This window comes from Polyodon spathula, chromosome 2 (genome assembly GCF_017654505.1).
Source record: "Polyodon spathula isolate WHYD16114869_AA chromosome 2, ASM1765450v1, whole genome shotgun sequence".
NCBI lineage: Eukaryota > Metazoa > Chordata > Actinopteri > Acipenseriformes > Polyodontidae > Polyodon > Polyodon spathula.
The window spans coordinates 43,898,448-43,925,773 of record NC_054535.1 but is presented as its reverse complement, the minus strand read 5'-3'; the positions used below and the strand labels follow the sequence as shown (position 1 = coordinate 43,925,773).

General features: G+C 37.0%; 1 protein-coding gene across 3 annotated transcripts in view; it reads right to left on the bottom strand.

Moving 5' to 3' along the window:
* LOC121296926 (sodium/bile acid cotransporter 7-A-like) overlaps positions 1–26,390 on the bottom strand; it is a 130,593-nt gene extending 104,203 nt beyond the window's left edge. For 2 of the 3 annotated variants that reach the window (XM_041222848.1, XM_041222859.1), the window contains exons 1-4: positions 26,138–26,390; positions 24,760–24,842; positions 23,037–23,173; positions 18,547–18,622 (exon numbers count right to left, since the gene is read on the bottom strand). In XM_041222848.1, the coding sequence (XP_041078782.1) occupies positions 18,547–18,622; positions 23,037–23,173; positions 24,760–24,842; positions 26,138–26,237 (396 nt within the window). In that variant the 5' untranslated portion in view covers positions 26,238–26,390. Of the gene's footprint in view, positions 1–18,546; positions 18,623–23,036; positions 23,174–24,759; positions 24,843–26,137 lie in introns of those variants that run through there. The other variant, XM_041222868.1, reaches the window with a different exon arrangement.
* Positions 26,391–27,326: the final 936 nt, after the last annotated feature.

The following is a 27,326-nucleotide window of genomic DNA, read 5'->3' as shown; positions in this document are numbered from 1 at the left end:
TACCAATGACTATACACCAACATTAACACATAACACGAAACATACAACACAGAAATACACACGGGGGCGGGGCAACATTGCCACAAGTACTTATGACGAGAAGTTTAGTTAAGTAATTTATTTTTGTTTTACAGAATAAAAATAGTTTATTCTGTGAGTGCACTGATTTAAAACCTTTACTGTAATGTCACTGCTTTAAGGTGGTCTTTGGAATATAAAAAATATCCCACGTGTGCAATCTATATATATATATATATATATATATATATATATATATATATATATATATACACACACACATACACACACACTCTCGCAAACACAAAAAAAAAAAAAAAAAACAAACTGTCACCACCGAGTCCTCAGGAGAGGTTTGCCCGAGACAGAGAGCACTTCCTGGGACAGCGGTGCGAGGTACCTCCCTGAGATTTTAGTGGTGGATATCTCAGCCTCTGTTCAACTTAGAAAGACCAACCATTAACTGCCAACAGGTTCTTGGCTAATAACAAGGGACAGGCATAAAGCTGGAGACTGTAGTGTAGAGGTTAGCATGCCTAGCACGCCAAAGATCAGTGGATCAAAAAATGGTGAATATTAATTAGACTTTTATAGTAACATTATTTATTAGTTTTGTTTTTTGTTTTACCCATGAGTAAAAACATCCAAAATGCTAACTGTGTATTACATTTTATATATTAAATATTTTAATGGTTATAGTAAAATTAAACATCCTTGCTTGAAAAGTATCAACTATTACTTTTTCACATTTTTTTGCTGAGAGAGATGGTACAGCTATGGCCATAACTTTTGCATCACATACCCCTTTTTTTTTTGTATTGATAATTAAAAACTAAACAACAATAAGTCTAGATTAACATAATTTACATGTTTTATCATGATGTAATCAATCAAAGAAACTGCAGAACGATATCGCAAAAATCTACTGGAAGCCATAATCATTGTACACTAGTATTTACGGCATGTTGGACTTTTTAAATGTCACAGTTTTTTGTGAAGTATTGAAAAGTACAAATCGGTATGTAATACGGAAGAGCCAAAGGGCCATAAGTTTGCCATTTATTAAATGTGAATCAGAGTTTTATATATATATATATATATATATATATATATATATATATATAAATGAACTGCAATTTACACAGTTTGTTGCCCCCTTTAAGACAGGACCCAGGACACGGAAATGGAAGTTTATAGTGCTTGCGCGCACTTTTTAATAACACAGAATAAAAAATAAACAAAACAAAACCTAACTCCATCTTGGAGGTCTAACTATACATTTAACAGGTCCCTGATGGCTAAGCCGTTTACCTGTCACAAAAAAACACAGCACTTACTTTACTTCTGACTGCTTGGAAACAGAGCACACCTTCTGCTTCCCACTACTCAGCAGCCCCGAGTAGACTGGCTGCTGACTATTTATACCCTGCATCTGGTCCTAATTTGCAATAATCCCCAGGTGCGGGTGACAATTAAACAATAAAATAATTAACAAAAATGTGCATTCACACCTGTTTTTGGCAGGGAAACTATTAACCCCTTCCCTGAAGTATTACCATCTATCTATCTATCTATCTATATATATATTATATATATATATATATTATATATATATATATATATATATATTATATATATGTGTGTGTGTGTATTGCAAATGGTAGGGTCTGGCATTTAAATATCTATGTGTTTTCAAATAAAATACACGTCTTTTTGCCTTGCTGAAACAGTATGTTTATAACCTGTATATAGTATTGTTAACTGTTTTTTCTCGAGTGTGGCTAAAAAATGTTAAGTCACTTTAGCCACAGGGGCTAACTAAATGAAAATCTTAGAGGGAATGTAGTTATGGTATAATAATTAAGATTTGCAATGATGTTGGTTGTTACAGAGCTGTGTATCAGGGGCACACCCAGGATCTAGTCTCATCTGTCAACAGGGGGAATGTGCTAATAAAGTTCAGTGAAGTTCAATCTCATCTCCTTGTTGCATACATTACACACACCAAACTAAAGAACATGCTGTCACAACCAACCCACTGAAGAGTATTGAGAGCTGAAACAAGTATTTTAAGCAAACCAATTTCTCACATAAAGGAATAATCAATAATGTTTCACAGGATTATTATTATTTTTTGGTCTGAATACAGTGTCATTTTTCCAGGTAACAACGTAATGGTCCATTACGTTCAACAGCGCTGGCGAGAACCCTACGATGAATGCCGTTTTGACAGACCTGATGGAAGACAGCGTGTGAGGAGACGTCGTGATGAGCGTTATGCTGACTGTTGCATTGTTCAAGACAACCAGTGGGGCGGTGCAAGTGTGATGATGTGGGGGAGGAATCTCCTTTAATACAAGAACGCCTTTGGTGCAGATTGAGGGCTTGCTACTGAGCGATACATTGACAAAGTCCTTGAGGCAACAGTTTTTCCTTTCTTGCAAGCCAATCCGGAAGTGTCAGTTTTTCAGCAGGACAATGCAAAACCACACGCTGCTAGGATTACAATTGCACGACTTCAAGAAAACAATGTCGAGGTCTTGCCACGGCAAGCTTTTTCTCTTGACCTGAGTCTAACAGAACATCTGTGAGACCAAATTGCCAGTGCCATCCACAGGGGACAACCCGCGATCAGCCAACCTGACTGCAGATGTACAGGAAGAGTGGCGGAACATCCCAAAGCAGTCTATCCAGAGGCTGATCAGGTGTATGCGTCACTGCTGCCAGGACTGTGTCAGCGCTCAGGGAGGTCATACCCGATACTAAGTTTGTAATGTTTTCATTTTGACAGTGTGTCACGATTCATATTGAAAACTTATCATGATTCTTTGATCTTTATTTTTGTTCACATTTTCTGTGATTTTGTTTGTTATCTATGTTTAAAATATTTCATTAAATCCATTAGACCGTAGTGTTGTGTTTCTTTTGTGCATTAACATATAAAAATCCATTATTTTGCTGGTAATTAGTCACTCAGTTTTATAGCTTTACTGTACATCTGTAACTGTAAACAAAATGGCTACCGTTACTTTAAATTCTGTGACGCAACGCAGTGATTTCTAATAATGTGATGAGGCTCCAACTGTCCATTACCACCCAATATACAGACAGCTGGAACCTTGCTCGACCAAACACATTGCTTTTTTCATGTTCCATTGCCAGCTCTGGATTATAAATATACATAGAGTAGAAAACAGTTGTTGCATATATATATATATATATATATATATATATATATATATATATATATATATATATATATATATATATATATATATATACACACACACAGTATTTTATCTAACTGTTTATACTCTATGTGTATATATCTAAATATAGAAAAATATATAATATATATATATCGGTCTAAAGAATATTTTCTTATATATATATATATATATATATATATAAGAAAAATATTTGTTTGTTCACTAGCCAGGAATTCTGTTACCAGAGACTGTTTGACAATCACATATTAAAACGTCACACATTAAATGCAAAAATTTGATCTTTGGATTTGTATAATGCATATTAGGTAAACAAAAGTTGCTGTATTAAAATTTACTACCAAATCATTAAACATAGCAACTCTGTATGGTGCTGCTGCCATGCATGGAGCAGGGTAAATTATCCAAAGCACTGGAGTGGTACCTATAACGTTTGTATTGCTTCAGTAAAATATGTACTGAGTACCTAGTGTACAAGACAGTGTAAGAGAAGTGCTATGGTAGAATATGTTTTAAATACACAAAATATACGCTAACACTAATAATTTTAATTTAAAAAACTGAGCACCGTCCGCCCCTCCCTCTCCAGCTCATATTATCCAGAGGTAAACCTTTAATTTCTTCACTGGACAGCAAGGCGTTGTACAGCATAAGCTGTATTGAAAGAAATGTAGTGAAACACTTGTGTTGTTTGGGATTTTTTTCAGATGACCAAAAAAAAAAAGATTTGAAGTTGAAAACTGTGACTGTTGATGTATCATGAAAGCACAACCAATCCCCATGGTCACCTGACAAGCATAAGTTCATATTATTCATATTTTCAGTAGCAGTAAAATGTGACTGATAACCTGCTTGGAATGGTGACTTTTAAATAACACTCTGCTTTGCCTAAGACTGCTGCAGTTTGTGCAAGCTTACTGTAGATTTTATATATATATATATATATATATATATATATATATAATATATATAAATAAACTACGTGTAAATAAACAATGTGCATTTATTGAAATTTATAAAAACATGTGAATGTTTTATTTCATTTATACGGATTACCTGTAAAATAGGATTTTCAATCAAATATAAACAAGTAGCTGTTGTGACGTCACCAGTAAATTATGCAAATTAGTTCCATAGAATATTGGGTAATGTGTTCCGAACCGTCAAAGGTCAAAATGTACCCTTCATTGCAGCATTTGTTCATGACAAAAGTACTGACATCTTTATATTAAGTCTGTAAAATGTATAGAACTAATTAAAGTACATATTAAATGATTGAAAACCATTACACAGTAATTAAGGTGCCTTTTAAAAGTCAATAGGCAGAAAATGAGGCTGTTATTTCTAACATCTGTTCTAGAAGAACGTTTTGGCAACACAGCAAGTGATGGTCAAGACAAATGATTCACATGTGAGAAAAGCACTCATAGCAAACTACAACAAAGGAAAAGGCTACAGAGCAGTATCAAAGAAATATGGAATGCCAACATCCACAATGACAGCAACAATCAAGAAGTACCACAGAACAAATTCAACTAAAACACTTGAATGAATTTGACATCCAAAGAAAATGACAGGTACAGCAGGTAGGAGAATCATCCAAGCAGCTAAAATAAAATCCAACATTAACAGCCAAGGACTTAAAGATTTAGAAGCATCAGGCAAAATAGTGCAACAACTATACAAAGGCATATAAACCTGGCTGCAAATGACATTTCAGGAACATTCATAAAACAAATGGTCTAAAATTTGCAAAGAAATATGAACAGGAATTAAACTAAAAATACACGTTTTCCCCCAAAATAGATCACAGTATGGTTGGAGAAAAAAGGCAAAGCCTTCAATGTAGAAAACCTGGTACCTACAGGTAAACATGGAGGTGGTTTGATCTCTAAAGTGTTTTAGCAGTTCAGGGACTGGAGACATCCTTGTGATTGAAGATCGAATGAATGCAGCCATGTATCAAAACATTCTACAAATATACCATATGTTATTTGTGTTTGAAAATAAACTGTCTGCCAATCAACCAACGATCACCCAAAGTATATGACAAAGTCAACTGGATTTCTTGAACAAAATGAAGATAAAAGTTCTGGAATGGTTTTCTCAAATCACCAGATTTCAGTCCAATAGAAATGCTTTGGAATGATGGGAAAAAGCTGTAGCCAAGGTAATCTAATCTGCCTGAGCTGAAAGAAATATGCAAGACAGAATGGGCCTAGATTTCACCAACTGGATGTAACATACTGGTTAAGAATAATCATAAATGTCTGAAAGCTGTAATAAAAGCAAAAGGAGGACACACGAAATACTAAAGCAGGGTTGACAATACTTTTGTCATCAAGGAATACTTTAAATGAAATAAGTTTGTTGTTTTTTTTTTATTATTACTTGTTAAAATTACTAGAAATTGTGTATTTTGTGTTTTGTTTTATTAAAAAGTTGTTAAAAGTTACAGGTTACCTTGAATTATGGTATAAAGCGTAGGGTGCCAGTACTTTTGTCTGTACGGAGCAAAATTTATCTAGCCAGAAAATGATTATTTTTTTATTTATTTATTTTTTAATTTGGAAATTGCCAATTATTTTACCCCCAATTTTCTCACAATTTATTCAACACACCAACTCAGAAGAGACGAAGACCGGCACTTGCATCTTCTGAAACGTGTGCCGTCATCAATCTGCTTTTTTCTCACTGCAAGCCCACCGTGAAGCCATTACAGAACTACAGCATCGGAGGAACACACAGTTCTGGGCAGTGCTTGGCCAATTGTGCACTGCCCGGTCGGCAGTGGCATAGCCTGGATTCAAACGGACGATCTCCAAACTATAGGGTGCATCCTGCACTCCTGGTAGATTGCCTTTACTGGATGCGCCACTCAGAAGCCCCTAGCCAGAAAATGTTTTAACCAATATTTTAGTATTTTTTTTTTTGTGAATGCCCTGAATGCAAATACTTTGGACATACATAACTGAGATGGCTTAGGTTCAGGTTAACTTATGCCTGGGTTTCATCTGCTATTCAAAAGACATTCTCTGGCTATTCCTAGAATGTTTAACCACCTTGTGGCTATTCCTAGAACGTTTAATGCCAACTTCTATTAGAACTGTACAGACTATTTACAAATAAAGTAAAACATGGAAATGTAAAGCCTACAGTTTACAAATATCTTTAACATCTATTATATGTAATAAAATCAAGGTTTGCTTTCTCCACAAAGCATTACAATAAAATGTTTTATTTAAAATCAAGTGCATTGTTGAAAAGACGTAAATTTGGTATTCTGTTGCATAAACAAAGTTAACAGAAAGATTTGCCAAGAAGGACTTCACAGAAACATCCAAACTTTCTCAGAAGACATTACTAAACAAAAACCATATGTAACTTTTGCCTTTTGTTTGCCATTCTAGCAGAAAGCAATTCCCCATGTTGCATGTTTTGCCTCTCATCTTTGTCTTCCTATGATCTGCATTTCACAGCAGATCAACTTGCTTGACTTGCATTCCCACTTCTTTAATGACATTTAGTCATTGAAATATATTTACCTAGCAATTACTTGCTGATGTGTTTTATCTTACTAGCAGAGGTGCTCTGGATTGGATGACAACAGCATTGTTCTTCACTGTGGCATCTTATTATAATGCAGATGTGGAGTTGAGTCTGCTAGAAATATTCTGCTTTTATAAAGAACTTGTAGCAGCAGGCTATAAAGTTGATTAAGAAGAAAAAAACATCAACAAAATGTGAAGCTAAATATGTAATTTTGCATTGTATATACTTCTATGATTAAATAAGGAATTGTTTTCTTCAACAATATATACATAAATATTTATTAGGGCTTAGGTTGGCCAGGGTGTCCTTGGCTCGCCGGGCACCTGCGGGCTTTCCTGCAAGCTGCCCAGAGCTGCGTTGTCCTCCGATGCTGTAGCTCGGGGTTGGCTGCACGGTGGGTCTGCAGTGTGAAAAGAAGCAGTTGGCTGATGGCACACGCTTAGGAGGACAGCGTGTGTTCGTCTTCACCGCTCCCGAGTCAAAACAGGGGTGGTAGCAGCCCAAAAATAATTGGCTATTCTAAATTGGGAGAAAAATCATTTAAAAAAAAAAAAAAAAAAAAAAAAAAACAACATTTGGCAACTACTAAATTATAAAAAAAATAAAATATATATGTTAGTGAAATCTCAGGACTTTGTCTTCCTTCACTCAGTTTATTTTCGCCCCATTTCCCATGCTTTTTGTGTGCTGCCAGCCAGACAGAGAAGGAATAAGTAGCAGCCAAAAGCAGATGTGTGGTCCAGTAAAGCAAAAGTCATGCTTATACAAATCGTACACCTTAAAATATATACAGAGGAATCTCTTCATCTAAGCGGTTACTCACATGACAGAATGGTGGACGTATGTACAACTAACTGAAACAGGACACATAGTTACTTTATAGTGTTTTTGTATAAAAAAAGGTTCAATAAAAACTTTACTTTTTTAAAATTGTTGGTCTGGACACACAAGTTAAATTTACACAGTATATTCGAACTTTAAATAAAACGATCAATTACAATAGCTCTTTGCGTTACAGCCTTTGTATAGTCATCTTATAGTCTCTACATTTGCACAGCTCTGTGTCCCTGCTCTTTTTACTGCAGGATCTTTTGCCCTTTCAATCATGAAGCATATTACTCCTCTGTCAGAGCAAAGCAGTTCCTAACGACAGGGAACCCAGCTGGGATAGGAAGAGGGCAGTAGGCCCAATACATTAACATAATAATCCAACTGTGCTCCCATAGGCCCTGAGGCCAGACAGCACATTAGGTAGGCCACGTGTGTGGGTCCTAGCAAAGGCTGCCTTATCACCTGCCTGTCAACCTGTAGCACCCACTGCCTGCAGAAAGGTACAAGCTTCTGCAAAAAAGCAGTGTCCAAAAGGCATTCAATTTTGTTGATCATAAACAAAGTATGTATTTTGTTTTAAAACACCAATCAGGTTTTGCTTATCTGATACTACGTTGAGGAATGCCCATCCATGTCCAGCATCCAGACTTGGATTAAACATTTTTATCATAGCTCTTTATCACTGATACAAGACTTATTGAACTATACTTTTTTGATGATTTTGCACATTTAAAAGGTCACTAAATCACGGTGACCTGTGACAGTGGTTCAAATTGCTCATGGTTTGTTAATTATTTTGTTTGGTTACTGTGCAATTCCTCTTTGTGTTTGATTTGCACTGGAAAAGGTGCTATGTTTTACAAAAGCAAGCCTACACTTATATTTTCAACACGATCCAATTGATGTTGTTAGTCTCATATTGATCCAGTTTCTTTTTTAAAATCACCTGCTGACAAACATATCCAAAGTGTGCTGATGCTGTTGCAAAAAACAAAACAAACAAAAAACTAACCTGGTATACTGAAAAAATGTAACAATTGGATCATTTAACAATACAGGCTAACTTCACTATAACGAACACCTGTTTTTAACGATCCCAACAGCAAGAACCGAAAATTAGCCCTATTAAAGCAATCACGTATTGGATCAACCCGGATACAATGATCTCAGTAATGACTGACACTGAACATGAGCACCATGTCTCAATACCGTTTAAATGTTGATCAATGGTAAGATATATGGATATTGATGTCCAATTCAAATTTGCCATTTTGTCATTATTCTGATACAGAAAAATGCCAAACCCCATTATAGTGAACAACCTTCTATAACGAACATTTCTCCACATCCCAGGGGGGTTTGTTATAGTGAAGTTAGACTGTATTTTGAGGGCAGTTTGCTTATTGATGTCTTCCTTGGCAGTTTGGAGAACAACAGAGATGGATTATGGCTTTAATATTTGTAGCGAGAAATAGAAAGAACATGATTACGTACTTTTTTCAGTTAAAATAACTACAACAGCAGAGGCCAACATCTTAATACATGGGGATAATCATATTGCATGCTTCAATACAATTTATAACAGAAGATACTTTCAAAAAGACCATCTAAACAAGGAACATTAGTCAGTTATAAAAAAAAAAAAAAAAAAAAAAACCTTGTTTGATTATTGCCATTATCCTTCAGCTATCATGAGCACTAAAATTACATTCACTAAAAATAATGTACTGCATTTTTAGCATGAAAGACTGTTTAGAATCTTAAGACCTTCCAGCCAATATCTGGTGTAGAATACAAACATGATGAAATCTGTTAATTACGGAATTCATTACTTACAGAGGAATGGGTGGAGATGCACAGGCACAACAGAAATTCAAAACGACAAGAAATATATTCAGCTTACATTAACAAACACACAAAAAAAATAAAAAGCCCTAATTATGTCCTAAGAAAAATCAATTTATAAGTTCCACTACACCATCCAGACTACAAGTGGCTTTTGTTTTGTTGAATATACAGTACTGCACTCACAGACCTCGTAATTTTTCCTTCAAGCCTGCTGCAATCATGGACGCAGCACAAGTAAATGTGTGCTATCCATTTGGAAAGGGCTTGCCCATGGGATTTAGTCCCATAACAGACAAACTTTTTGTCCTGTCAAATTTGTACACCAAGGCACGCACTGGGCAGAGCATGCTGTCTGAGCGTGCTCTCGCTTCTGGTCAGTCTGGAAAGGAGGTGGATGGAAAGCCTCCAATTCCACAGATTGGTTGACATGAAACATCGAGATCGTTTTTGGCAAAAAGGCAGGACTGGTATGAAGCGTAACCTTTGTCCTGTCCTGTGTAAAAATTTAGCAGGCTTTTGCAATGGAGAATGCCTGCATCTCACTCAACCACTTTGCAGAAGTGATAGCAAGCACGAAAGCTGTTTTGAGCGATAAATATTTCAGCTCAGCTGAATGCATGGGCTCAAATGGAGGCTCCATGAGTGAATTAAGCACCACATTTAGCCTCAAATGAGGAACAATGTCCTTCATTAGCAGCCGAGCCGCTGAGCCCCTTTCAAAAATTGCCCTGCCAGGAAGTGAGCTCCTGGACATTCTGACAAGCTGAAAATAGCTGCCAGATAGACCTTTAACGTAAAGGGGAACACTGCCAAGGGGGGGTTCCACACACCTTGTGCCACCTCTGCTATTCTACACAGCACCCCAACACAGACGGGACATATCCAGGGTGAAGACCTCCCTTCTGGTGACACTGCCCAGTGCTATGCAAAGGCGTAGATTGGGGGGGGGGGGGGTTCACCAAGAGAGTACCTTTAGACAGTGATGAGACACTGTCAAAAGGCGGTCGCAGTTCAATGCAGGCTGAAAAACCCTGCTGTTCAACAAGGACTGCAGAGGGGCGTATGCACAGGAGACCCAAAGGAAGGGTCTAGGAAGCTGCTGCCATCAAGTCCAGAAGTCTCTGGAACATCACCTGTGATGCAGACGTGGCATCCATGGGTGGAGTGAACCAAGGCAGGCGTCCGGGGCAGTGATGTGCCGGCATCACTGGGCAAGGAAGAGCTGGTGACCCCAGGTGACGGCGGCAGGGGCTCCTCCCCTTCTGGCCGCAAAGGCGGCAGGGGCTCCTCCCCTTCTTCTGTGAGGTGGCAGTTAGCTGGGAAATGCCCCCACCCCCACAGATGAGGCAACAGTACTGCACGCCCATGCTGTGGACGAGGGCTTCCCAGCCATACTCCTCCTGCGGCTGTAGCCCTGGTTCCACGTCCTCTTCCTGAGGTGGGGAGCGGTAGTAGTCGGGTGACACGTGCCGCTGAAGTCATACAATAGTCCCATAGATAGATTTTCATATAGTAACAGTATTCAAGTCCAGTGTTGAATGAGGCTTCAGTTTACTTCAGTCAGTATCCAGAACTGTTCAAAGATGCCAAAAACAATAAAGATCACCCCTAAAGATCGGGTCAACGAGTTTGGCAACAACAAATTTCACGTTGATGATAACGTACTGTTTAGTACTTCACACTCGTAGGCAGACCTTGCAGAACACATGGGAAGCACTAAACATAAATTGAACGGAACGAAATGTAAACAAGATGAGGCTGAAACAGCAGGGCCATCGAAAAACACTGAAACAGACTTATGTTTGGATAATTTCAGCGTCTTACAACTGCCAAAGAACAGCAGGAAACTGCTTCAGATTTTGTCAAAATGTGTGAAAAAAGCCAACATTCCTCTGTACAAAGTGGATCAACCTGCAGATTTTTTGAGCAAACACGTTAATGGAGGTGGCGTTTTATTTTACTCTTGGAATAACAAAGATTTTCACTCTGAGAATTTCATTTTTTTTAATTGCGGAAAACTAGGATCCCTGCTTAGAATATACCAACTGTCTAATAATTTTAGCGAGAGCCAAAACAAGACTAAAATAACTCTAGCCACAGCTGTTGCAGCCAACTTATGTTGCTTGATCCCTGAGAAGTAGCGAGTCAAGCCTCTGGCTTCACGTGGGGCAAAGGGCTGCTGCGGGACGTAACAAACAAGATGTAGTGCAAAATATACGCATGATTCATTTTTTTTTAATATTACAGATTAAATGTAATATCGCATACATTTTGTAAAACAAAATAATTACCTAAAATTATATAGTCATAAGCAACAAGTACTTATCCAACACCAGCCTCCCCTGTCAGGTCAGTCTTAAAAGGAAAATTGGTGTTGTCTGTGAGCGCAGTATATTTATGTCCTCGGGGGCGGGCCATGACTCAGTCACAGGCTTGTTGAGCGGTTTTGACATATGTTATTCAGGTTTCGGGAATTTAAGAGGTAAATACCCATACGGTAATAGTTACATTTCGTACTTGAAAAGGGAACTCTTAATTACAGTCAGTCTTCAAAGTATAAAAGGAGATGTGGAAAGTTTTCTCAATGCTCTATTACTAGCTTGCTAGTGCTTTAAGCTTTGTTCTAGTATTAAATCAATGGAGGTATGGTACTTGCTAATTGGTTGAGCTGGTACCTCAACATTTAGATTTTCAAATACAGGATTGGAAAGAAGACTCCCATTGAATCCATTCCTGGTTTGTCTGAGTTTAACAAGACATACCTGAGCTTGTTACCTAAATACTGTGGCTAATCAAGCTCGTAGTAAAACCTGGAATGGGTGAAAAGGCTATTCAATAAGAGCGTTATTTCCATCCCTGTATTAGTTACGCATGTTCAGGTATTGTAAGAGCTGGAAAGGTTTCTCACTGCTCTATTTGTAGCTCACTAGTGTCAAGTTTGTTACATTATTAATTAAATTGCACACACTTAATTAAGCAAATAGGTAAGAGCTGAATTAAATTCAGGAGGAAGCCAACTTTCAAAAGCATTAGCCCCAATGAAAAAAGAAAACACACTTACCAGAAACTCAAATGCTTGATGAAAATTGAATTATATATATATTCTATCTCCAATTACATTTTGGTAAATTATGTAAATGCATGCTAAGGTATTCATCCCTGGTCAAGGCATGGATAGCTACAGTACAGACAAGCTTCTCCACAAACTGCTCATAAAATGTGCCCCTGCCAAACCCATCCCTGGAGGGCGCCTCCTCTAATTGGTTGAGCAGGTACCTCAGTGTCCATGCCCATTCATTCTTTGGCCTCTCTAAGGGACTGTCTGGAAAGACACCAATTAGTGCCAATTGTGTTGGTAGTTTTTGAGCTGTGGACATGTGTCTACTAGGAATTGGGTAGAAACCAATTGTGCTTGATTCACAAAGGCCTTCCCATCAGCTATCAGATCAAAGCAACTTTCCACGACCACTTACCAGGGCTGGAATTGAATCACATTCCATTTTCATTCTAACAAAGTGAAAATGAATACTAAGGGCAACAAAAGTAAATTAATCCAGAAAACAAGGAAAGCGATTTATGTGTCTTCTGTAACACCATCTGAAAACATGATGATCTGCTCTGCACTTTTTACTTTTGTGTTATTGGAAGCTTCAAAACTGTCTTTGAAGTTCTAGATTACATCACTGTATCAAATTATTTATTTATTTATTTATTATTTAAAAGGGCACACATCAAACCTTCATTGCATCTAATATCTATATTTTCTAATAGCTACACTGGTTTAGGCAATAATATTTAGAGTTTGTTTGTTATTCCTGAAACATTTCCAGACTTAAGAGAACCATTCACAGTCTAGAATAGTTTCATGAATACTAACCCTTTACTTACTGTACGTCATCAAAACTTTAGTAAAAGTTAAAATATAGTGAACTGGGTCAATTTCTGTTTATATAACATGGGCATACCCACTTCACAATTCCCTACATGTTTCTATGCAAAAGCTGATTCTAGAGACTTGATAGCTCTGGTAATTTATATCAGATTGGAAAGAGAACCCATTCCAGTTGACAAGGCCCTCTCTACAAGAAGGCGGAAACACAACAGTTAAAACGTAAGGGTTTAAATATTTCAGGGGATGAATGAGGTGCTTGTTATAATAGACTGACAGCACTGTGAACAGAAGCCCTTGATATTGTACATCTACACCAGCACAGCAAATATCATGTTCCCCTCCATTTCCTTGTGGGGGTTATGGTTAGGAGATTCTTTGACCCACACAGCAACACACATAAAGAAAGTACTGAGGTAGGACCTTATAAATCTTGAATGCGACTCTTTGTAACCTAGGAAAGTGGAATCCAGCTATGTTTATATCCAGTGTGGTTTTAAACCACTGGAGCACCCTTGTCCCACTTTTTTTTTTACACATCATTAAAAACCAAACCTTAGATCAACATTCAAAACAAGCGCAGTATACTCTTTGCACCAACATCCTCACTCGCTAAGCTGCCTGTTGCTGTCAGTCACTGAGATCAAGATCGAGGTTTTTGCTCTGAGTGGACATCCCCCTTTTTATTATTTTTTGGGTTTTTTTTATAAAACATTTGGAAAATTGGCAATTTTTTTTTTTTTTTACCCCATTTTCTCTCCAATTTTAAATGCCCAATTTTTTATTATTTATAATTTTAAGCCTGGCTCATGCTGCAACCCCCACACTAACTTGAGAGGGACAAAAATGAGGACACTCCGAAATGTGTGACGTCAGAGCTACAGCGTCGGAGGACCATGCAGCTCTGGGCCACTTGCAGGCAAACGGCCAGTCTACACGGTGAGCCGAGGACACCTTGGCCGACCTAAACCCCCTCGCCACCCCGGGTGGTGCTCGGCCAATTGTGCGCTGCCCCCTGGGAACTTCCGTCCATGGCCGTCAGTGGAATAGCATGGACCGGAACCGATGATCTCGAGGCTGTAAGGCGCATCCTGCACGCCACGCGGAGTGCCTTTACTGGATACGCCACTCACAAGCAGACATCCCCTTTAAGAGTGAATTGTACAACAGCTGGGGCATGAGAAGGCTTCAGATTTGTGGTTCAAAGTAAAACGTCCCGGAACAAAGATTACTGTTAAGCAACTACTGTATTACCACATTACCTAGTATTTCCATGGTAAAACTAGTTCTCATTTGGTGCTCTAATTTGCTTTTGTATTTTAGTAGATAAAGGGGATTTTACTGTTAAAAACTAGTACTACAAACCACTGCTTTGTAGGCAGTTTTTTTACTCAGTTATACTAGCTGATAAAAAACGCAATGATTTTGCTGATCAAACACTCCACATAAAAAGCAATAAGCCCATCAGGGACATGCATACCTAGCCATGGCTGTAAATTAACAACTGGAGCCAACCGTAACAAAAAAATCACTATAACCTATATCCACTGTATGTACATACAGGTTTGACATGCAGACAGACAAACAGGTGTCTTTATATACTGTACTCCACACTGTGACACTCTTAATAGCTTGTGCTAAAGAATGACCTTTTCAAGTTTCATCACAATTTCATAAGTGATTCTTAAGATATCTTTAAAAGTATAGTGTGACACACAGACAGCGGGAGGGGCAGACCGACTTTCTCAATATACCTTCAGATTAGGATTCATTATTTTACTGTGCATTTAACATACAGCGATGGCCAAAAGTTCTGCATCACTCTACAGAATTAACTGAAAGTCGAATGAAGCCTGCTGAATAATACGTTAACATAATGAATTTCATACTGCTTTGTAGTTTTCTATATACTTAATAAAAAACTGACAAATTGAAAGATGTAACATTTCAAAATCGAACATGAAATACTTTACTACTATTAGGGCTTCCAGTAGATTTTTGAGATATAATTTTGAAGTTTCTTTGATTACATGATTAAAAAAAAAAAAAAATCTAAAATTACGTTGATAAAGTTTTTTGTTTGTAATTACGTCTCAATCTAAAATTCTAGCTGATGCAAACCTTTTGGCCAGAGATGTATATTTCAATAGCTGAATACATTATTTATAGATGGTGATGGCTAAATTGAAAAGTAAGTTTTAAACACATATAATACTAGATCTTTAAAGATTTTTTTTTTTCATTGAGGAGTTATAACAGACCAACCTACTGTGGCAGCTAAATCTTCAAGTACCTACTGCAATGTAGAACATCCTGCTACTTGTTCGTGCTGCTGTAAATTTCATTATAATCTAAAAACCAACTGCACATTTATGCCGAAGGAAAGAGATAATTAGAAATACAAATCCTCCCAGATTGTTATTAATGGAAACTGTAAAATAAGCAACACATATTTTGTGCCCATAAGTAAATCTCAGGTATCTTTGATCTTCAGCCCAGAGCGGATGCTGCTGCGTTGCAATGCCTGGCTTCTGGGAGTTTGCCAGAACCAGACATCTGGCTACTTCGTTATTATTGGCTGATTCACTCCCTGGAGGTCACTCTTGTGACACTAGACACAGAGTGTCCTGGCAGGAAAAATTATCCACACATTTTGAGTGGATTAGAGTTCCAAAGGGGTCCTCAAATCTCTACAGGGGTCTTGTGAGCCGTCTTCCACTGGGGTTTCAAAGATTCATTACATAGGTGACTTAAACAGCTCTGTAAAAGAGCAACAATGACAAGAGACAATGTTTCATACTGAACTTCAGGTCTCAGGCTAGGCTTGAGCGCTTGCATGAAGGAAAAGGCAACAAAAGCAGAAAAAGCAGGAGCCAGCAGCACTCTAATGGTTTTGTTTTGAACAGACCTATATTCTCAGTATACCTAAAATATATTGCAGCACAGATTTCTGAACCAGCTTCAGTGATCATGTCTTGTTTAGAGCTAGAGAAAGAGCAGTATCTGCTGGTTTTGGTTTGTATTGGAATATCATTCGTGCAAGGCCCTTTACATTTATTAAAAAAGCAAAAAAAAAAGCAAAAAAACTGAACAAATGGCCCTTAAAAATAAAAGTTTGACAAATAGGGACAGCTGAAGTTGCGCAGTACAGTATACTGCCTGGGGGGATTTCAACGAGTGTCTGATCCTCTGATGCACCAGATTCATGGTATGCTCAGAGTTGACTTGTATGTACAATGCCTACAAAACGAGTGAATCAGAGTAAACGCTTTCAAAATAGGTCGAATGGTGTAGAAATCATGTACGTAATGATAGCTTCAAGTGTATTGCACAATGGTTTGGTTTGTAAATTTGCATTATTCTCAAGCATAACAATGCTGATAATGGTGACTTTTTTTTTTTTTTTTAACAAATGTATAATGTTACATACTAAGATTAAATTAATGATAATACCGGTAAGAATTACAATAACTAACTATAATAAAGATTCCTAAGCAAAGCAAAAACAGACAAATCTCAGGATCTCCTTAAACCAAATAAAATGCAGTAACACATCTAGAGCCAAATTGCATGAGCATAAACAGGGTTAAAGAATTGGCTATCCCAGAGCAAACAGTACGGACACAATATCACTGTACGATCAGAATTTAACATTATTCAGAGAATTGATTGAAAGTCTTTTTTTTTCTTTCCTTACACAACTACAAAGCTCCTGTAACCCATAAATATTACATACAGCAAAAATGCAAAGCAGGAATTAATGACTATCTGAGGAAGTGGCATGTTTGGCAGTTCCCGGAGGGATTGCTTAGTAGACATAATGCGACTTCATGACTAACTGGCAACATTTCCCTCTCAGCCTTGCAAACAGCTCTCATCTCTCATCTCTCACTAGACCAAATAGAGCAGGACATCTGAGCCAGGGTCATAAACAAGTCTGTAACAATGCCAGCACAGACTTAGGTTGCCAAAGATGCTGCATAGACATGGAAACTCCCAGGTGCAGTTCATGTTCTAAACATTCACATTTATAAAACAATATCCAAGTAATGCAAATCATCACACTGTTCTTTTCAAAATATATTTTGGGCAGTAACAGATACAATGTACAGAATGTGCACCAGATCAAATGGAATCAAAGAAACATAGTGGGCCAAATTCTTCCTTTGCAGTTAAAGAATACTGTATATGGCACAATTTTTTCATATTCCTAATGACTGGGCTATTTAGACCCCATTGCCCGTAATGCACACTAGCCATAAATTAGGCTGGAGCAGCCGTTAGTTCACGCATTCCAGTCGCTGAATGCTCAGGGTTCAACGGTGTATGCTGGCATCCCCCCGAGCAGGATTTCCCAAGTACCAGTTTTCATATAAACTGATATAAACTGTGTACTATATTCCTTCGAATTGAAGATGCAGCCCAAATTTCCCACCCTCAATTTGAGGAAAAAATAAATCAAATATGTATCTACAAAGATACAACCTGAATTACGCATATGGAGGCAGTCTGCATTACAGTTGTGCCAATTTATGAACTGTGGTATTGCTTGGAATGTCTGATCAGCATTTCTGATCTGTCCAAGCTGGTACTGTTTGTTAGAAATGCTGAAATTGTAAAAACTTCTCTTCATATTCCTCAGGAAGCTAATGACGCTTCTTTTAAAATGACTACCTGAATGTCATTGATGATTTGCGATCGGGCAGCGACGTCTTTGTGCGATGTAAGATGCAGGCTATATTTGAGAAGAAAAAATGGTTTAAAAACTGTATCTTAAATTTGAAGGAATACAGTACATTTATATCGTTTTTTTTTCTTTAGTTATTATGAGGGAACAATACTCACTTTTTTTTGGTCTTCTGTTGTTTCTAGAAAGACAACACTCAGCATGAACTTAGTGTTTGTTGAGTATTTGGGTCTGTCTAGAAAATAGGCTGGCTAAGCCGATTTAATGAAGTTTTCCAGGTGTGTATTTATTTATATTTTTTAATAAATATTTGAGCTGTATATGTTGATGACAATAACTAAATAAAATATTGTTTACATTTTCCACTTTCTGAAGTGTACAAGATTCTATTTAAAACAAAGAACACTGTTATTATCAACATCATCTAAAACACCTTGCAAATGTAGGCCTGGGAAGCTCTAAAAATATACACTTATCCAATAGGAAATCCTTACCTCATTTCCACCAACAGCTTTGGTCAAAATTACAGCAGAGGACACAGGAGGAGGCATACAGCCAACAGTCTGCAACCTGACGGATGATGATTAAATAAATGACATATCAATAACAACATTATGGTTTATTAAATTCATTTTACATACCATATTGAAGCCTTTTACAGTCAGCATAGCTTATAAAACTAAAGGCAGCACTTAAATACAGACCGTCAGTCAACTTGTTTTATTTAAAAGCACTTGCATACCGTACTGTGTCACCCGGTCTTACAGTGTGCATGCATGATCAGTGATGTCAGCTTACAATGCTGGGGCGATCACACGGTAACTGAATAAACCGATGAAATGAGTCGCAAATAGGTAAGGCATCAATTTCTTTATATAGTTGCTGTCCTTTGCGAAAGCAGCAACCCCACAGGAGGGAAAGTCAGCATCATATCATTCTTAAGACATCATTTCATTAAAATGAAAAGGAAAACAGCACAGAAATATCATTGTTAACCCTTTAAAAGGTAGAAGGGACATGTATGTTCCACAAACAAAATTATGCTAGCTTTCTTATTTTTGTTGCATGAAAAGGGGTTTAAAGTTTAGATTGGATTAAGTTTAGATTGGATCTGGCATCAAAAATTGCCAGTTTCCTCGTGATACCCGAATCACTCAAAAGTATTTAAGAAGAAACAGTTTGATAACCTGCTCTATTCCTTGTGCACCTTGACTAAACAATTTTTTAGACTTCTATTCTAAGTATTGGGTTGTGCTCACACAGAGTTTGTTTGGGGCGGGGGAGGTGGGGTTTGGTTCTGCACTCAGTATGGTTCAGTTCAGTTTGGAGTGTAGTGTGAACTAAGTCTACTTGGCAAATGAACACAGTTTAGTTCACTTGCTGAACTTCAATGCGAACACCAGGGGAACTTGGTTCATTTGCAAGTGAAGTTTTCCAGTTAATTGTGTGTATCTAGTTGATTGGTAGCGCCACACTTGTTCGTCTAGTATTCTACAAAAATTAAAAGTATAAAGTTCAGTCAAAAAATCTCAAGGACAATATGGAGAGTGAAAGAAATGAAATTTGCTCAGATACCAAAATCCAGGCAGAACTTGTCAGAGAGAATGCATTCACTCTAGCTCCTGTACTTTCCTCCAGTGCTTGTTTCAATGGAGATAAAATGCTATTTAAAATGTAAAATCAACCTAAGATACCACAATGCATTGAAGACAGTGTAAATGTCCAGTCCACTAATCATAAAAAACTAAGTTTACTTGCAAGCTGCAACTCAGCCCTGAAAAAAACAAAACTGAACCAAAAAATCAACTCCATTTTACATCCAAATGAACTCAGTGCATGTGCATCCAGGTAAGTGTGAGCAGCAGGCAAACTGTCATTGTTTTAAACAAAAGGAACTGAACTGAGGCTGTTTGTAATGAACCCAATGTGAACACAACCTTAATTTAACATTCTGCTTTAAGATGTTAAATAAACATCACTGGAACATGAAAAAAAATTCAACAAGTATACAAATAGGGTACTTTGTATATCTGGGTCAAAAAGAATGATGTGGCCCCTTCCCTTTTATTTAAAATCTTATCTTAGTAATAAATAATAATGAAAAAATTACTATGCAATGGGAGTTATTTCTATCTATGGACAATGTGGCAAATGTAACTTTTTCATGGAATGTCCCTATCGTATCACAGAAAATACATGATATATATATATATATGAAGAAATAAAATAAGTAAATATACCTTTCTGCTTGAATTTGACTTTATCTAAATAAAATGTTTTAAACAGTATATGTAAATTCTCAGCTGCCAGTTGGTAATATTTAGTTCCCAACACCAAGTTTTTAATAAAACATGTCTATTTATTCTAAGATACTTCAATTTAAATTGGATAAATGTGTTTTATCATAAAAAAAAAAAAAACAAAACTATACTAAAACACATTGCATACAAGCACCAACTGCCTAAAAAGGGAAAAAACTTTCAAATCAGGTACTGTTATTAAATAAAATATGGTGCCGGTAACAAATAAAAAGAAAAATTAAAAGAGAAACCGTTGCTTGATGATGCACGCAGTTCAGTGCCTCCCTCCATGAAATCTAGACTTGTGTGAATTCATTTGTTCAGCTTTACATTATTTTCAAATTATGTGAGCTGAAACGTTCATTACTTTTTTTGTGAACATTTGTGTTTTTTTTATATTTTCAGAAACCAATATCAGGTTCTCAGTTTTGCTACAATACACTATGGTATGATAAACTAGATGCTGTATACTGGTTGCTGGTGGGTGGATAGACAAATAAATAAAGAAACAATACATATTAATTAAATGTGAACTATAAATAAACATGCAAGTTAGAAAAAACTGAACTTATCAGTATTTTCCCTTATCTTAGCCAATGAAGCTCACATGTGCCTCTTTTCATTTCACTAGCCCCTTGGTTATATAATTGAATTAAATTAAACAAGGCCATGGTTGTTGGACAAGGTGCTATAAATGCAATGGAATTATTTAAAAAAAAAAGACCACCACTGTCAGATTTGCATAGACAGTGGAGGAAGAAAGATATAGTTTTGTTTTTTTAGTACATTCTGACAGACATAAGCAAAGATAACATTATTTCTACAGGCTAAATCTAACCCACTTAAAGCCTACCCGACTGAATAAACAATTGTAAGACCTGAAAGTTATAACCATACTGTCTGCTGGCTGTTCAGGTAGGCTACAGTGCCGTGAAAAAATATTTGCCCCGTCTAATTTTCTGCATTTTTGCATATTTCTGACACAATGTTATCAGATCTTCAACCAAAATCTAATATTAGATAAAAGGATCCCTGGGTGAACAAATAACACAAAATTTTGTTACTTATTTCATTTATTTATTAAAGAAAGTTATGCAACACCCAATGCCCCCGTGTGAAAAAGTAATCGCCCCCTTAGACTCAATAACTGGTTATGCCACCTTTAGTAGCAATAACTGTTCAGTCTTGAACAAAGAAGGCTACGTGGCGACCTAATTCAAGCATTCAAAATTCTAAAAGGTATTGACAGTGTCGACCCAAGGGACTTTTTCAGCCTGAAAAAAGAAACAAGGACCAGGGGTCACAAATGGAGTTTAGAAAAAGGGGCATTCAGAACAGAAAATAGGAGACACTTTTTTACACAGAGAATTGTGAGGGTCTGGAATCAACTCCCCAGTAATGTTGTTGAAGCTGACACCCTGGGATCCTTCAAGAAGCTGCTTGATGAGATTTTGGGATCAATAAGCTACTAACAACCAAACGAGCAAGATGGGCCGAATGGCCTCCTCTCGTTTGTAAACTTTCTTATGTTCTTATGTTCTTAACTGCAACCAAACACTTCCTGTAGTTATTGATCAGTCTTTTACAGCGCCACGGAGGAATTCTGGCCCACTCCTTCATGCAGAACTGCATCAACTCAGTGACATTTGTGGGTTTTCGAGCATAAACTGCTCGTTTCAGGTCCTGCCACAACATCTCAATGGGGTTTAGGTCTGGACTTTGACTAAGCCATTCCAAAACTTTAAATTTCTTGTTTTTCAACCATTCTGATGTAGACTTGCTTGTGTGTTTCGGATCATTATCTTGCTGCATGACCCAGCTGGGCTTCAGCTTCAGCTCACACACAGATGGCCTGACACTTTCCTATAGAGTTCTCTGATACAGAGCAGAATTCATGGTTCCTTCAATGATGGCAAGTTGTCCAGGTCCTGATGCAGCAAAGCTTCCCCAAATCATGTCACTACCACCACCATGCTTGACCACTGGTATGAGGTTCTTACTGTGGAATGCAGTGTGTGGTTTTCGCTAGACATAACGGGGCCCATGTTGGCCAAAAAAAGCACTGCCTTTGACTCATCTGTCCATAGAACCCCAGAGCCTTAGAAATGGCTTTGTAACCCTTTCTAGACTGATAGGCATCAACAACTTTTTTCCCAGAGGTCTTCAGGAATTTCTTTTAATCGTGGCATGATGTGCCTATAGAATCTGTGTGCTGACAACTTCACTCTGATGGTAAAGGCCAAAGTTAGTCAAATTTATAATGGGCAGGACTGGCCCAAATCTGGCCTGATTGTTAACCAAAGTATTCAAACAGCTGACCCTAATTATCCTTTTAATTGGGCTGCATTAACTAGGGGGGCAATAACTTTTTCACACATTGCACACCAAACAAATGAAAAAAGCACCAAACTTTGGTGTCATTTTTTCTCTCAGACTCCCTCTATAAACTACTACAACCCACAAAAAGATCAGACAAAATTCAATGTGCAAAAATGCAGAAAATCAGACAGGGGGCAAATACTTTTTCACAGAAGTGTATATGGTATGCATATGGAGAGCCTGGAGTCTACACATCCAGGAAGCAAGTTCCTGAACAAACATGTCACAACATAAGCCACACTGAACGCCCAAGTTAATTCAACTATTAAACATATATTCAAAAAGTTATAGAACTGCAAACATACCCTTTCAACAGCCATTCATTGATGGTGGTTAATGATAGCATTTGCAGGAAAAGCCATATTGCAGCAGGAAAAAATACGAGTGTGAAGATCTGGACAAAAAGATGCAGCTTCACATGCATCAAAGCGCTGGTTAGCTCCTGCAAAAGAGAGCAGCAATTACTCTAGTTCCTGCAGACAACGGGCAAAAACATTGGTTAAATGATAGGATTACCTAATTTTAATGATACATTGCAAATCAAGTCTGGATTAGGGTCCTGGCAAATTAGGTGGTCAGGTCTATCATTTATGTATGTTATGTAGCATTCACGAGTGATGAACTTTAGCTATTTAACCTAGCCTTCTTAACGAATAAACCTATGGTGGCAAGTAAACAGACAACTACCTAGGAAACTAGGACTCTTATAGAAACAAATACCTTTGTTCATTCACAAGCCATTAAAGAAGAGGAAACAGAAGACTTTGTTACATTCCACCATCAGTGTTATATATTAGACAAACGCATAGGGTTAATTTGCCAGTATGGACCAGCTAGCCTGTCTGGTCATTACCTGGTCAGACAAAAAAAGACAACATGGCGATTTAGTTTCTCTGCCCCATAAACTACGGAAAGACTTTTTTTTTTTTTTTTTTTTAAATGTTGGGTCTTCCTTCACTTACTTTCCTTTCAGTGTTACTGAATATCTATATCTCATAGAGGCCTCAAAGAAGAGCAGACAGGCTTTATAAGTGCAAATAAACTGCCCTGGGACATAAGAGAGATCTCTTCAACTACATGCAGCTTGTTTTGTAAGAGCCAGTTCCAGGATTTGCCACATTTCTTATGCATCTCAGTTTCTTTTTCTTCTAGTATAATGTAAGCAAAGTCTGACAAACATGACTTCAGACCTCCATCAAACATGACACATTTCAGAACCAAGATGCCTGCAGCATCAAAGTGCTAACAAAAGTATGACTTACTAATTTCTTCCTTTGAGGGTGTGCATACATCTTTATAAACCAGCGGGATTTGAAGCACTTAAACTCAAATAAGTAACTATACAGATGCATGAATAAGGCATAATATTTACAGTAAATCACTATTTTTTTATATGAACAGGTATCGAGTAAATGCAGGGATCAGCTTTGCAACTGATTGACAGATTAATTGATTGACTGGTTATAGAGGTTTACACAGTGTCATTTCAGTATAACAATGACAGACAAATCCATATCTGTGGGTATAGCCAACTGAAAATCAAATGAACAAAATGTATTACATTTTAGGGAAGCCAATTTCAACTTTAAGTAGATCTTTGGAACGTTGTGAAAAATGACATCTAAGAGACAACTAGTTTAAAAAAAAAAAAAAACTATGACCACACAGGTGAGTGGAAGAAAGTTTCTGCTCCACTGAAGTCAAATATAAAGCGTTTGTAATCACAGCATATTTGCAACTGTATTTTAAAGATTTGTAATAATAAAATAGTGATCCAAGTAGATAAACCTTTCCACTACTGACTTCATCAGAGTAATGAAGACATGTTCATACTTTCATTCACATGACTATGAAATAATATCATGTGAATGTTTCTAAGAATTTACCTGCTACTTGATAATTTGTTAACCATATAAAATAGTGTATCATCATACTTAATGAACACAGTATTTACAAGACAAAGTCCAAGTAATGACCAACAATATGTCTTAGCTTTATGAAATAATAAAACCTTTTTTATTTCTTTACCTCAGTTTTTAATGACAGTCCGCTGTTAAAAAATATTGCAGAAACAGCAATATACGTGATTGAGATCTCAGGCTTCAGGGGTCCTTTGAAAGAAAGGGAAGAAGAATACTTGTGGAACTATGTTGAATTCATTATTCAAAACTAGCAAACATTGTCATGCCAGAAAACTTTTAGTAATAAGGTACATTGAACACTTGCAATGCTGTACACTTCATTTGGTTACAACAAATAAACTACTTTATACTTGAGGACCACCTTATGATACTAGCAATGTACTATTTGTGTTTTTTAATATAAAAGGCACTGAACATTTTAAAACGGGGTCTGGACAAAATAAATTGGAAATATCTGTCATAACAAAAATATATGACCATCACAGATGGCACTTGTGTCTAAATAGTACCCATGCTTTTAAAATTATTCCAGTGGACATAATGTGCTATGTGAACATTCCTCTACAGCTGGGGCTGGAAATGATGGCAGTCTGCTTTCCAGACGGTTATATTTCATAATTATTCGTGGCAGTAATATTAATCAACGTGTCCTCGTCTACAATGTAACTTTGTTTCATTTTTTTTTTTTACCTCCACCCAACTCTTGTGTCTAATTCTGTCGTTACACAATGTAAAGTAGGTGCACTCCTGCATTCCCTAAAACTTGGGCAGCAGAATGCGAGGGCGACACAGTTTATTAAGAAGCACGCTATAAGAGACTCAATCAATATTTGTGTACCGTTTTAGTGTCATCAATGCGCGTTTTTTTTTGGGGGGGGGGGGGGGGGGGGGGGGATCTAAACTGTCAGCCTATGCTACGGCCTACGACATCATTTAAAATGCACAATACGGAAGTGGAACCGAAATGCAACGTGTCACTCTCAAACACACACAGCCTTGACAAGGACTGTATGTATACTCAGTGTATGAATATATTCTACTGCAAAATTAAAACGTGTTGCAAAGTCAAACCTAATTAACCGTGAACCAAAAAATCATCTGAGAAAAACACTGTACTGCTGCTGCATAAATTAAGATGCTGTATATGAAAACAAACACATAAATAAGTAGGCTGCTTGTACACTCTGCTTCGATGTCGTGTTAAAAACTACTATATGTCAGAAAATGTTTTAGAAAAAAAAAGACTATTATTGATGTATTTTTTTATTACAACACAAGCCAATATAAAATTATATAGCCAGAAACCGCTGCCATTGTGGAAACTTACCAGCTAGTAATTTCCATGGCCGAGACGGATGTATATAATGTAACATTACTATCTGTGCATTTCGAAACAAAATATTATTTCAGATTTTAGTTCCTATATAGAAACCAAAAAAAAAAAAAAAAAAAAAAAAACCCATTCACTGACTCGTTACACTTACCTCCCTTCACTCCTGCAGAAGGCTCCAGCCTTGCGAAGGTAATCACAAGCACTATTCCTATAATGAACCACTCCTTCCTTAGCCTATCTAAAAGACCCATTTTGAGAACATATAAGAGACTATTGGTCCCAGCCCCCGAAATCAGTGCTCTGTATCACTCTGGTCAAGTATGTGATACAGCTCAAAACATCGGCGAAAACAAGCTTTGAGAAATGTTATTCCCTCACATAGAAGGTCGCCATCATTACCCTTCAGAATCTAATAGGTACGCAAATCAAAAAAAAATGAGGACGAATAGATTAAGCCAACGTCCTTCGCTTTTTCCACAGACACTTCAATTAATTTTCTTTTTTTTTTACGAATCAATGAAATGGATATCTACTTTCTTTATAAGTCGAACTGATTTTCTTATTTCCCACTCATGTTTAGTAGAAAGGGTTATATACTTACGTTCTGTTCATTACGGTAATGCCGACAAAGATGACGTCAAAAGCTAGAGCGAACGCAGTATTGTGCGGGATGTCTGAATTGCAACTCTTTTATTAAAGTAGATAGTATTAAACTAATGTTGAACTAAGTAAAGGTAACAATCAACTATTTCAAATTCGAAACTAAAAGTACACAACAACAAACAAAAGCGACATTTATTTCATTTGACAGACGTTACTAGCTACTGTAGTCGTCTTTAGAACGCGAGAGTATATCAAAGTTGCATTAGCTGAAAAGAACAAATATATCAATTAATCCGCATTCCCCGCCACAGATGCAAATTAATATTTAAGTCTGTCAGCGTGGTGAAAGAGTTGATGGCCATGACATATATGAAGTGTTTGTACAGAATATTATAGAAGAATGATAATTTGATAAGCAATCCAGATATATGTATACAGATGAGCAGAGTTGAGGACAGACAGGCACATTCATATATCTCCAGAATCTGATACTGTCAATAACTTCTGTTAATTCCAAGTTTCATGACTATTGCAAAATCGGTTCTCCAGATATATGGAAAAATGTGATTTTTGTCATGCATACATAAGCTTCCACTATATCCCTTTCACATATCTAATGTAAAGCTAATACAAGCCTTAGTATCAAAACAACATTAAATAACATGGCCCACAATTGAGAAAATACTTCCAAAGATAGATATTATAGAGTCCAGACAAGTTGGATGAATGGAGGCAAA